The sequence below is a fragment of the Neofelis nebulosa genome, chromosome X, assembly GCF_028018385.1.
Source record: "Neofelis nebulosa isolate mNeoNeb1 chromosome X, mNeoNeb1.pri, whole genome shotgun sequence".
NCBI classification, from domain to species: domain Eukaryota; kingdom Metazoa; phylum Chordata; class Mammalia; order Carnivora; family Felidae; genus Neofelis; species Neofelis nebulosa.
In genome coordinates this window covers 101,503,011-101,516,798 of record NC_080800.1, presented here as the reverse complement: position 1 = coordinate 101,516,798, position 13,788 = coordinate 101,503,011, and the positions used below count along the sequence as shown (strand labels likewise).

General features: G+C 36.3%; 1 protein-coding gene across 16 annotated transcripts in view; it reads left to right on the top strand.

The window, feature by feature from the left end:
• Positions 1-13,788, top strand: part of THOC2 (THO complex subunit 2) — a 114,615-nt gene that overhangs the window by 56,951 nt on the left and 43,876 nt on the right. For 11 of the 16 annotated variants that reach the window (XM_058713812.1, XM_058713811.1, XM_058713808.1 and 8 more), the window contains 4 exons: positions 994-1,017; positions 11,085-11,126; positions 11,565-11,695; positions 11,793-11,894. In XM_058713812.1, the coding sequence (XP_058569795.1) occupies positions 994-1,017; positions 11,085-11,126; positions 11,565-11,695; positions 11,793-11,894 (299 nt within the window). The remainder of the gene's footprint in view (positions 1-993; positions 1,018-11,084; positions 11,127-11,564; positions 11,696-11,792; positions 11,895-13,788) is intronic. The other 5 variants (XM_058713821.1, XM_058713820.1, XM_058713817.1 and 2 more) reach the window with 1 other exon arrangement.

Genomic DNA, 13,788 nt, shown 5'->3' with positions numbered 1-13,788 from the left:
AGTGAACTTAATTTAAGAAAAGCATATTTTGAGTAAGGTTTGGGGAAAAGTCCATTGTGTCCTAACCACACACACATGCGCGCGCGCGCACACACACACACACACACACACACGCACACGTTAATCTAGGTAGAATATTAGTCAAGTCCCCCGCATAGGAAAATATACTTTGGACAAGTGATTGCTTTTTGAATCCCCTTTACTTCTGATTTATTTTCTTGGCTGCAGTTTTGAATCATTGTCATTATTTGTATGAAGTCAGACTGTTGAGGAGCCATTCTTTTCTAGTAAACTTTGTGTTGAAATAAAATGTACAGAACATAACGCAAGTGATGATTGTACACCTCAATGACTTTTTTCCCCAAACCAAACAGCCAGGTATCCCCAACCCGGATGAAAAAATAGAACAGTACCAGTACTCCAGAGTTTCCTTTGTACTCCCTTCTAGTCAGTACCCTAAGGGTAACCATTTTTGCTATTTTAAAATTTTTAAATCAGCTTTGAGTTATAATTTACATACAATTTACTTCACCAATTGGAAGTGTACAATTTGATGAGTGTTGACAAATGAACACAGTTGTGTGTCCACTACCACAATCACAGAGAATATTTTCATCACCCCGGAAAGTTCCCTCTTGCCCCTTTGCCTTCAATTCTGTCCCTTTGTTACTGGTTCCTGGCAACTACTGATAAGCTTTCTGTCACTATAGTTTTGCTTTTTCTAGAGCTTCGTATAGATGGAATTGTATAGAATGTACTCTTTTCTGTCTGGTTTCTTTCACTGAATGCTTTTGAGATTCGTGCAAGTTGTTGCACGTGGCAGTAGCTTTATTGCTGAGCAGTATTATACAGACATACCAGAGTTTATGCATTCACCAGTCGGTGGGCATTTGGGTTGTTTCTAGTTGGGGGCTATTGTAAATAAAGCTGCTATGAATATTCCTGTACAAGTCTTTTTTTTTTGGGGGGGGGCGTATGTTCTTGTTTCCCCAGGAATGGGATTGCTGGGCCATATGGGTAAGTGTATGTTTAACTTTTTGCCAAACTGTTCCAACATGTCTGTATCATTTTGCATTCCTGTATATGACATCCAATGGCTCCACATCCTCATCAGTACTTGTTATTGTCACTCTTAAATTTTAGTCATTTTAATGGGTGTGTGGTGGTACTGTTGTGCTTTTAATTTGTTTCCCTGATGATTGGAAATGTTGAGCATCTTTTCATGTTCTTATTTGCCATTTGTAATCATCATGTATCAAATTGTCTATTCAGATCTCTTACCCATTTTTAATTGGGTTGTCTTTTATTATTTCTTTGATTTGCCTTTTCATTATGTTAAATGTCTTTGGAAGAGCAAAATTTTAAATTTTGATTAATTCTAATTTAGTAGTACTTTTCTTTTATGGTTTCCTCTTTGTGTTCTAAGAGATCTTTGCCTAACTTAAAATCTTGAAGCAGAAAAGAATACATAATTTATTTTCAATTGTAAAACAAGGCTATCAAAAGGATTTGCAAATTGTTACAAGCACAAATACAGTTTTCTCCAGTGTTTGGTGATTGCATCTAATTTTAATTTTTGACAACAGTAACTGTATACAAAATTTATCAGCTGTTGTATATTAATCCCTTGACACCTGAAATATTTGATTTGGCTTTGACTGCTTAGCTGGTAGATTTTTTTTTTTAATGCTCACAATTATACAGTGTGTAAAGGTACTAAAGCAGTCTGCTAAGTAGTTTTGTTACTATACAGATCATTTATTGTATAACATGTACAAAAAGGAAGTATAATGATGTTTCATTATCTTAATCCTTATAGTCTGAAAGGGATGAGTTATGTTAACTAGTGCCTGTTCAGAAAAACAAAAGGGTCCTGTCTTTCCTAATGCCTCATATGGGGAAGCATATGAAGTCAATTTGTCCCGTTACTGCTGATGTTAGTATCGACCACTTGGTTAAGGTGATGGGCTACCAGGTTTCTCTAGGGTACAATTATTCTTTCTCCTTTGTTGTTAATATGCATCTTGGTGGGGAGATACTTTGAGACTCTGTCAACAGCCTCTTTCTCATCTTACCTTCACCCACTAATGCTATTCTCTTTAACTGAACATCTTAATGTTCAGATCTCTTGTTCTGAAATTCTTTCTTTGGCTACAAGTATTATAAACCTGTGAGCAGGAGACCAAACAACTGACTCGTGGAAGTTCTATAGTAGACAGACATATGCATAAATGTATACAATGTTGTTACGAAGATGTGCAGGTGCTAGGGTGGTCACCCTTCCCCTCTGCCATCTCCACTGCAGCTCTCCTGTACTTCTGTTCTGTCACAGTTGTGCCTGGTGCCTGCCCTTAACTCCAGTCTCTATTTTTGCAGAGGTAGAAGGGCAGAAAGGAAGAGGAAAAATGTTTATTTTGATCACAGTGTGGGAAGAAATCTGTCTTCTCTCATTGCTAAGGTTGTGGTAGGGAAAGTGAATCTTTCCAATGATCTGAGTTAGAATTTTGGTTTATTTTTACCCATAAAAATATTTCACTATAACAAATCATTTGTCCTGTGTTTTCAAGTTTAAAAGGCTTTTGTTGCCTAGCTAAGAATTTAACTAAGGTTTACAAGATTGTTCCTAGAGGGCAGATGCGACCTTGGTTCCAAGTAAACTTCTTTAACAGTTCTCTTATTTATAAGCTTGAGGGTTGCTTGTATATATGAATAATGCATATTTTAAAAATATAGGTTATATACTTTTACCAGCTGTCATTTAGCAGAATAGTCTTCTAGCCTACAGTTATTTGTAATAATTTATCTCTGTGTATTTCTTAAATTTGAGGTACATCACATTAGGACCATCTAGTACAATGATCTTCAAACTTTAGCATATATTAGAATCACCTGGAAGTCATCTTAAAACACATTGTTGGGTCCCATCCTCAGAATTTCTGATGCAGTAGGTCTTGGGTGGAACCTACTGAAGAGAATTTGCATTTCTAACAAGTTATTTCAGCTTTAAAAGAGGGGGTAGCCCTAAAGAAGATTTCTGTATGAATGGACAGACACATTTTGCTATCTTTAGTTTTTTTTAATTGCAGAGCATAGCTTTAATGTGGCTCACCTGACATATTTCAATGTTTTTGACAGTAGAGTCCCTTGGTACTTTTTTTTTTTTTTTTTGCATCCAGCTGATGTTAATGGATTAAGTTGTTTATGACATTGATAGCTAATATTGAGCTCTTATTCTGTGCCAGGCCCTATACCCTTTATGCTTTAGGTTAAGTAAATTATCCTAGGTCACATAATTAACATGGGGCAGGGCTGAGACTTCAATCCAGGCAATCTGGATTCAGAGGCCAAGCTCAAAATCTCCACACTCTCCTGCCTATACAAATACACTGTCTGAAATTAAAGAAATGGTAGGTTATCTAAATTTTCTAGTTCTTGAAATTCCTTGCTATTTTAAATCAGATCTTTGTTAGTGGTATTTTGTTATTTTGTTTATCTCTGAAATCTCTGTGTTCATGTCAGTCTGTGTATCTCATCTCCAAACTGCTTTCTTTGACGGGGGTGTGTGTGGGGGGGTGCTATTCATGTTTCCATTGTAGCTACAGCATTTCGTTTCATCTTAATATGTATAGCTGTGTTCAGAACTTCTTTCTGATATAGTGAGAGTGAATCCTCTTACCTTTCCTGCCTTATTTATGACCAGTCCTCTCCCCTGCCAAGCTACAGTCTGAGAGTACTGGGTTCTCCTTTCAGTGTTTTCTCTAGCCTATGATAGGAGAGCGGATGAGCTTGGTGAGGCTGAGTATAGCCCTCGTTTAGAGTACCTCTGCTTTCTCTTCTGAGATCCTCTTACCTATCCTGTACTAGGCATGCCCAGCCCAAGTGAGTATCCAACTCCTTTGGGCTTTGACTCCCTCAGCCAGCTCAGCACAGTTCCTTTGAAAGATGGCGGGCTTTAGCAGCTGGTTCTTCCTTTGCTGGAGTCCTGCTGGGCTTGTATTCACAAGAGTTTTCCCTCAGTCTACTCACTTACCTTACATGTCTTATTGCCTGAAGGATTTTGTTGACTTACCTTCCTTGGTCTGTACTGCTTCTGGGATTGGGTTAAGGGCAGGAGCTATACCACACTGTGTCTACTACCAGAATATGTGTGTGTGTGTGTGTGTGTGTGTGTGTGTGTGTGTGTGTGTGTGTGTGTGTTCCCTTGAAGTTAATAGCATAGTTTCCCCTTTTCTTGCTTGGTTGGTGGTGAATACTTTTACTCAGTGAAAACTGGGTGGCTCAGTTGGTTAACTGTCTGACTCTTCTTGATCTCAGCTCAGGTCTTGATATCACAGTTTGTCAGTTTGAGCTCTGTGTCAGGCTTTTGCACTGACAGCACAGAGCCTGCTTGGGATTCTATTTCTCCCTCTCTCTGCCCCTTCCCTGCTTGTGTTCTCTCTCTCTCTCCCTCAAAATAAATAAATAAACTTAAAAAAAAAAAACAAAAACAAAAATCCCAAGACATACCTTGTTCATTGCATTAGGGATTAGGGGAGAGAAATTCTGTGTTTATGCTTCACTCTGTCATCTTGATTCATTTGTCTGGCAAGGCTCATACATTGTTTCTTATGTTGGCCTTTGGTAAAAGCCGAAGTGCTTTAAATTGATTCACAGATGAAGTTTAGAGAAACCTAGAGTCAGAGGGTCAGAATATTCTTAGACTGGGCATTAGATGATATTAGGAATAGCTGGGTAATGATACTGTAGTACGTGGAAGAATGTCCTTTTTAGGAGATGCATACTGAATTATTTTGAGATGAGATGTCATGTCTGCTATTTTTTTTTTTTTTTGGTCAGTCAAAAAAGGGGGCAGTCTACAAAGTAGGCATATAGGTGTTTATTGATAGTGTGCTATCCATTCAACTTTTATGTAAACTTGAAATTTTTAATAATAAAAATTTGGGTTTCTAGGAACAGAATCTACCTTAGACCATTGATTCCAAAACTCTAGGAACTAGTTACTTTAGAATTTTGGGTTGATGTTTTTTGTTTTGCTTCTCAAAATTGAAGATCTACCCTGGCAGTGTAGGTTAGAGCCCAAAATTCATATTCCTTTTGGATGAAGGTACAAGTACAGTGGAATTATACCATACTTGTACTTCATCATGCGAATGTGGCCAGACTTGTTCCATCAAAACACTCGGTGTGTATATCTAGGAGTAAGGGTGAATTGGAGAATTTTTGTTTTCTCTCTGTTTGGTTCAGTTGCTCAGGTCTCTTGCCACATTCAGTGGGAGTCTATTTTTTAAAGTAATGGGTTTTCATGTGACATGGCCCCTAAATACAAGCCAATTACTTCATTTCATGTTCACGTGATTTCATGTTCCCATCCCATGTTCATTTTATAGTGATTTCTTCTAATACTACAGAGGAAAAACAGTCTTGTGTTGGACTTGAATGAAAGATAATGTGTCTGTGTACATTATAGATAATTTAAGAGATTTTAAGGGTAATTGTAAGTATGTGTAGTTTTCATTGTACGTATTGACTTTAGAACCTAACTTGCCCACAAAGAATCTTTATTTAGGGCTGTCCCCCAAACAAATTAATTAAGGCATTACGCATTGACTGTTATGTTAACAGGTTTCATCAGAATGATCTGTTAGCTACTTGTTAGTTATGTGACCTTAAACTGGTCATTTTTTTAAAGCCAAAGATGAGTGGTAATAATTTGCCGTATCTATTCCTGGGGTTGCAATGAGAATCAAATGAGATCTAAACGCTAATTAGATACTAACGTTAATTAAGTATTCAAATTTAGAGTTAAAAAATGTTGTCATGAATTCCTTAGAACATAGTAAAGTTGTAACTTTTATAAGTTGTCCCTATACTAGCTTTTGATGATTTGTTTTAAAGTGGTAATATACTGGGGCGCGTGGGTGACTCAGTTGGCTAAGCATCTGAATCTTGATTTTGGCTCAGGTCTTGATCTCACAGTTCGTGGGATTGAGCCCCACGTCAGGTTCCATTGGGCTCTGGGCTGACAGCACGGAGCCTGCTTGGGATTCTCTCTTTCTCTCTGTGCCCCTCCCCTGTGTTCATGCATGCTCTCTTTCTCTCTCCCTTCCCCCCTCTCTCAAAATAAATAAGAAAATATAAAAAAATACAGTGTTAATATACCTTATTTCCATCTTTAAATAATAGGTACTACTTTAAAGTACCAACGTCATTTCCCACAAGAGCAGATTTGATTTTATATAGGAATGCCTTTGGCTTCTTTACATTGTGGTGGTAATCAGATGTCACTCCCCCACCCCCACTGTGGAAATTTATAAATTAGTAACAAAAATTTTCATCAAATGAAATTTTTATTGCTGGGGTTTTGTGAGTGGAGTAGTCAAGGGTATATGGACATGTCAGTTTCCAACTTTAAGTGGATACAAATATTGTAAGGATATTTTTAAGACGGGTGCCTGGCTGGCTCAGTTGGTAGAGCATGCAACTGTTGATCTTGGGGTTATGAGTTCAAGCCCCACGTTGGGTGTAGAGATTACTTAAAAAATAAAATATTTAAACATATTTTTAAGACAGAACCTTGCATTATAATTCTTACTGTCGAAGAGACACTGCTATCGTTGGCACCGTCTGTTAAGCTCTTCTGTGTACTTTTGCTGTTATAAGCCTTATATAAAGCAAATGAACTCTGCATTTGGTAGACCAAATTGAATCTACAACATCCTTGCTATTTAATGAGGCTGAGCAAGGAAGAACTGTTAGGATGTTTATATTTGTCCTTATATTGTCACATGTACTAATTGGTTTGAACTAAGGTCACCTTCACTATTACTGGGTATCTTAATGTGACAGTTCTAATCAAGATGTAGAATCATACTTAAGGTAATAAATTACAAATAAGGTCTTAATTTTTGCCATTAGCTGTGCTTTTTACTTAAGAGAGACATATAAACATACAAGGATAGGCAGATATTAAGCCTATTAATAGGCAAATGTAGACTATGTACAAATAGTATAATTTTAACAATATATTTTATACAAGAAAGAAGATAGAATTTTTAGTGTGTATCAAATGCACATTGTAAGCAGTTGAGTCAACAACCCCCGTGCCTCCTCTCAAAGACTGTTTTCTGAAATTGAACTTCAGTGTTCAGTTTCAGAAAAAAAATTCAAAGTGTATAAACATAAAAAATATTTGTGAAAAACTCTCATCTCTTAGAGGTTTGGCCATTTGTCTCTGTGGATGCTGTTTGATTCTGTCTGTAATCCTTTGGCTCTTACGCCAGGTCCTTAACATTTTGGTGTGTACCAGCCCAATTTTCAACTGCTGACACCTGCAGGTCTTTTGTATGAGGGCTTTTCTGGCCCTGGGAGCCTGTGTAAGCAGTATAGAAATTGGTGTCCTAGAATTGCTGGAGAACTAACTCACCTCATTTCCTCTCCCTAGCTCTCAACCAGTGAAATGATAGGAATTGGTGTATACCTATCATGCCTTGAGATGGGATAATCCTAAGATGTATTTCTACACAGACCCTCTAAGTCCCCAGTGGGATTAAGCTCCCATTAAACCACAGGAATAATTTCCCACTGGGAGTTCCTAGGATTACTTCCCAAATAAACTATGGCAGCACTTTGAATAGAGTCTGCTTTTGGGGAAATAGAAACTAAAACATGGGGGCATATTCCTTTAAATAAATTCAATATGAAAACCTTAATTTTCCCTAAAGATAGATTTACAAGGCAATTTTTTGTTTTACAAAAGACTTCTGTTATGAACTCCATTTATAAAGAGAATTCATTTAAATAAATCACATACTCGTATTCATTAAGTGCACTGAAAATGCCCATTTTTACACATAGCTTGTTAGAACTATGCTTGTGTAAAACAGTACAGTTTCATGTCATAATCAGCATTTTAAGCAAAGTAATTACTTTTGGGGGCAAATTTTATGGAACCAAGTATAGCTATTTATTTGTTTGCTATATTTTCATGTTTAAACCACTCCCACAAGTCCATTTACTGCAGTTTGAATGCTACACATGTGGTAGGTAGGGAGACCATGTGCTTTGTTGTTTAAACCAGGACACACGGGATAGAAAGGTTGTGCCGTTACTTATGCTGGGATAAAAAGAACGAGCACATATGGTCATTCTGTGTATAGGTGACCATATTATTAATTCTTTGGTACAGATTTGCAGTCTTAGTACAGATTTGGATTGATTAAAAATGAAGTGTGTTGGAAGATAGAAGTTTTTCCTTTAGTATCTCTGTTTTCAGAAATTATGTAGTATCAATATTACTGATTATTTCTAAGCATTTTATAACGATTTAAGAGTTTCTGATCAAAAAATAAAAACAAAGCTTTGAACCAAAACATTGAAAGGCAATTCAGTTCTCTCTTCTCCAGGTTCAGTAAACCCTTGTTCCTGTAACTTTTGACCTATAGGTTATATTTTCCTATTTCTACGTTATTTTCGTGGGTCTTCTTTGGATCCTTTCTAGCAAAATGATTTTCCTGATAGTTTTAAGACACAAATGTGAAGTTCTTAGCCTAGTGTATGGCACATAGTACTCAATAAATGGTAGTTAATAAGAATGAGAAAAATAAGGAAGGTGAAAATAGAGTCATAATTTACTTAGATGTAGCTTCAGGTTGAAATCTAGTCACAATCTTCAGTATTTTACTTTTTTCCCCCTTAAATATAGTCTAAAGTAGCATTTCAAATATTCACAGGTTAGAGGTACTAAAAATAGGTCGTTAGTAATAAAAGTAATTTATCTAATTAAATCTACAATGTTTTCCCAAGCTTTATTTCTTTACTCTCCAGAAGCCCCCTCTTGGTGGACCTACATTCTTTTTGTGCCCAGTTTTGTTATGCAGTCCTGTCATCTGCTCCCTCTTCACAGGGCAAGAATGGAACCTGCTTGGGGCCATTTATAGCTGATAGTTTGTCTCGGCATAATTATGAGTGCTTGATTTTATTCAGACTTAAAACCTCAGCTCCTAATAGTACATTGGCAAGCCTTACTTTTGATCTTCAAGAGATTGTCAAAGATAGGAACTGTCTTTGTCAGTTTCTCAAAGATAGGAACTCTGTTCATCTTTGAATTCCCGGTGTCTGGCACATAGTAAATGAATGAATGAATGAAGCGGATGTCTTCTGTCCACCCCCCCTTTCTTCCTCCCATTTCTTCCTGGGCTGGCCATTCAATAAAACTCTAGTGTTGTACTGTGGGAATGGAGAGTTTTTATTTACACTGAATTAAACAGCAAATTAAACTAAAAGAAAAAGCATCAGGGGAGTCTAATGTGTGTTTACATTCTTACCAAACAAAAGGAAATTACTTTTACTTGCATGTACCTTTTGATTTTTTTTTTTTTTGTTCATCTTTGTTGTAGTTAGCCTTTGATAGAAATCTTTCTCAGTGCTCTTCTCGATAGTTACATTGTGTTTTCCTTTTTTTTTTTTTTGTCTTTGTCAAATTTTCTTGGTTATGCAATCTACAGAATTGACATAGACATTAGAAAATTTAAATAGGGAATTAGGACAGTTTAGTAATACTGTAAGAAAATTTTTTATTTCTATGGAGGAAACTACATGTAGCTTTATTAGAATCATAGTATACTAGAAAAGGAGTAGCTTTTATCCCCACCTAGTTCTTCCAGTTATGACATACCCTTATTTCTGCCTCCCACTATACACCTAATATGCCACCAGAATTACCCACCCCCAGTCCGCCAACAAAACCTAAGCAGCTATTACTTTGTTTTCTGTCAGGCCACTCCTTCATAACCTGATCCTTATTTGCTGACCAGGAAATATATTGACTTAACATTTGTTTCTGTGAAAGGGAACCGTATCTTTTTAAACTGTTGATTAAAGGGGCGCCTGGGTGGCTTGGTTGGTTAAGCGTCCGACTTCGGCTCAGGTCATGATCTCACGGTCCGTGAGTTCGAGCCCCGCGTCGGGCTCTGTGCTGACAGCTCAGAGCCTGGAGCCTGTTTCAGATTCTGTGTCTCCCTCTCTCTCTCTGCCCCTCCCCTGTTCATGCTCTGTCTCTCTCTGTCTCAAAAATAAATAAATGTTAAAAAAAAAAAATTTAAAAAACCGTTGATTAAAAAAAGGATTGTGTATGTTTTCCCTTCAAGGTGACATGGCAGTCTCCTGGAATTAGTCTTAAGTGAAAATGTTGCACAGAAGTTAGGCTTCTCTGTAGTGATACCCATTAAATTACTCAAGTATGAAAGCGTAGATGCACAAAACACCCCTTTCTGCCAAGAAAATAATAAGCTTGTTAGCTGCCTGTTAGCTTTTCCTCTTCCCTCACTTGGTATTGAGTTAAATCCTTCCCAGAAATCTAGATTGTCCTTGATTATCAGTGCTTCAGTTGTCCTTTTGGCCTTTGCATGGTCCTCCAACTGTCCACCTGCTTATACACACACAAGTATTACTCACTATTTCGTTTTGAATGAATGGACAGCATCAGCATCAAACATGACACTTCAGTGGTTCACTGCAAATCATTGATACAAAATGACCCAGGTTTTTTCATTCTGTCCAACTTAGGCAATGGTTTTGTCTTTGTTATTAATATTTTGGGCTTATTTCTCATTGAGAGTTTAAGTAATGGTGAATTGAAACATAGTTTAAATTGCTTTGGGTTAAATTTTTTGTTGTTGTTAATGTTTTAGTCTTTTACTAATTCTGTAGCGGAAAACCAGAACTTCTGGATGGAAAAATGCAAATGCATTATAAACTGAGTTGTGCTGGATACAATCTTACAGTAAATACTTAAATCAGTTTTAGGATGCTTTGGTTTTTGATAATGAGGTTGAGAAAAGAATTGGCTTATGAAATTGACATTTAGAATTCATGAATGTTGCAAAATGATTTGGAAGTTAGAAGTATAGGTGAAATTTTTAAATGTTAATTGGTAACGCTGGCTATATTTAAAATCTACATTTGTTTAAAAAGTAAGGAAATAATTCACAACCATGGACAAGTTAATTTTTTCACATTAGAAGCTAAATTGTGACATCATAATCTTAACCTTTTTGCATTTTATTTATAGTTATTTTTAATTTTAGTTTCAGTCTGATGGAAGCAAACAAGAAGATAAAGAGAAAACGGTAAGAGACAAGAAAAATCCAATGTGTCTGATATTTGTCTATGTATAGCATACTGTAAATTTTACTGTGGTCAGACTTTAATCACCTATGTGAATATTTTGTACTCTACATGCTGGATAGAGCTTTTGGAATATCATACAGTTATCGTTTAAGATTGACAGTTCCTGTTTTGGAAGATTACCATGTTGAGAAGGGAAGAGGGATTAATGAGTCCCTCCTTCTCTTGCTGCCCCTTTCCTTACCTCACCTCATTGCTTTCTTAGATGGAGAAACACAAATATCCATTGTGAAAAGGACAGTGATAGTGTGGGGAATTAGGTGTGTTTTATGAGAGGAAGGAATGAAAGTTTTTCCAAGGCTGGCATAAACTTGTTTTTTCTTTTGGGGGGGATTAATAAGGACCTTTTACTGAAATAGTTTTTCCTCCCTTCTTCGTAGGAAGTTATCCTTAGCTGTTTACTTAGCATTACTGACCAGGTACTACTTCCATCTCTTTCTTTGATGGACTGCAATGCTTGTATGTCTGAGGAACTATGGGGAATGTTTAAAACATTTCCCTATCAGCATAGGTAAATACATAAATTTTTATATTTTTCACTACTATTCTAGTGCATTAGCCTCTGAGTGTTTAACTTTTCCTAATTCTTCATCTCATTGTTTTTTAAGGTATCGTCTGTATGGCCAGTGGAAGAATGAAACTTATAACAGTCACCCACTTTTAGTAAAAGTTAAGGCCCAAACAATAGACAGAGCCAAATATATCATGAAGTAAGTTTTAATTTGTTTTTCTTCATATTAATCTAACGTATATCTGAGTCTAATTTACTTTCTTTTAACCAACTTATGTCTGAGTCTCAATTCTGAGGAAGCCCAGGAGTATGTGCTGATGGCATAGTTTATGATATACTGCAGATAGAATGACTATCAGTTTTTGTGTTTTTTTTTTTTTTTTTAGCTCATTTTGACTACTAAGTTTTTATAGTTGTCATGTTTGCATAGCTGTAAAATCCAATAATCCTCTTTAATGAGGAGTCTTTTTTTAAAGGACAGCCTACTATGGCTTTTGCCCAATTTGCGTAAGACATTTAATGACTTGTACAAGGTGATCAAAGTTCTTGAAATTTCCTCTGCCAGAAGTTATTATAATGAAGATTTTTCTTTTTTGGAAGATCTAATGGAATTATGCAGAACTATCTCCTTGAGTTAACTTTTGAAAGTTTTTATTTTTTTCATTTGTGTGCTTTATTTTCATGTCATTAAAAACAGAAGAGTGATGTTATTTTACTTCTTGGTAAATTGAAATTTAATCATCAACATCATATACTTCAGATTAGAGTTGGTTTATATACTAAATACACTGCTATATTGCAAGTGTTTTCAGCAAGGCTATTGATTGTCGTTTCTTTTATGTTTGTGCAGTGGTATGGTTATTCTAATTAAAATAGTTCACTCTCTAGTTTAACTAGATTCAACAGTATGCAATGATAGTGTTTGTGCCCAGTGATATCGTCCCTGGCTACAGTCTGCTGGGGAAACAAGTGTGTGCACAACCACAATCAGATCTAATAGTTGCTGTTATATAGTATGTATAATGTTCTTTGAGAAGATAGAGAAGAGAGTGAATTATTTCACCCTTGGGAAGTTGGGGAAGGCATGGAAGGAGATACTAGAATTGGTCCTTCCAAAAGACTTCGGTCTTAAGATTTCCCCAAGTAGAGTTTCTAGCTTAACAACAGCAGTAAGCTAATGTTTATGGAGCCATTAATATTTGTGTGTGAGGCCCTGCACTATGTGCTTTATAGGGATTATTTAATAATACAGTTGACCCTTGAACAACATCGGTTTGAACTATGCAGGTTCACTTATATGTGGATTGTTTTTTCAGTAAATATATTGGAAAATTTTTTGGAGATTTGGAACAACTTACAAATCACATAACGTAGAAATATTGAAAAAGTTAAGAAAAAGGTATGTCTTTAATGCATAAAATATGACTAGTAGATACTAGTCTTTTATCATTTGCTACCATAGAATATACACAAATCTATTATAAGAAGTTAAAATTTATCAAAACTTATATGTATACTTAACAGACCATACGTGGTGCCATTTGTAGTTAAGAGACATGTAAACGAATGTAAAGATTTAGTATTAAGTCATAACTGCATAAAACTAACTATAGTACCTAGTGTACCATTGTAATAATTTCGTAGCCACCTCCTGTTGCTATGCAGTGAGCTCAAGTGTTGTGAGTACCCGCTTAAAACACTGTGTGGTGCTAATCATCTGTGAGCAGTTTCTCTCTCCAGTAAATTGCGTTATTGCCATAAAAAGTGATGTCTCACGGTTCTTATGTATTTTTCGTGCTTATTGCAATATCATAAGCCTTACATAACAGCCTGGGACCCGTATGAATTGCCTCTAGTGCTGCCAGAAGCGCTCCCAAGTGGAGCAGAGTCATGACATTACAAGAAAAAATTGCTTAATGTGTACCATAGATTGAGGTCTGTGGCTCAGGTACCCGCCATTTCAAGATAAATGAATCCAGCCTAAGGACTGTTTTAAAAATTTTTTTTAAATGTTTATTCATTTCTGAGAGAGAGAGAAAGAGAGAGACCGAGTGTGAGGAGCAGGGGAGGGGCAGATAGAGAGGGAGACACAG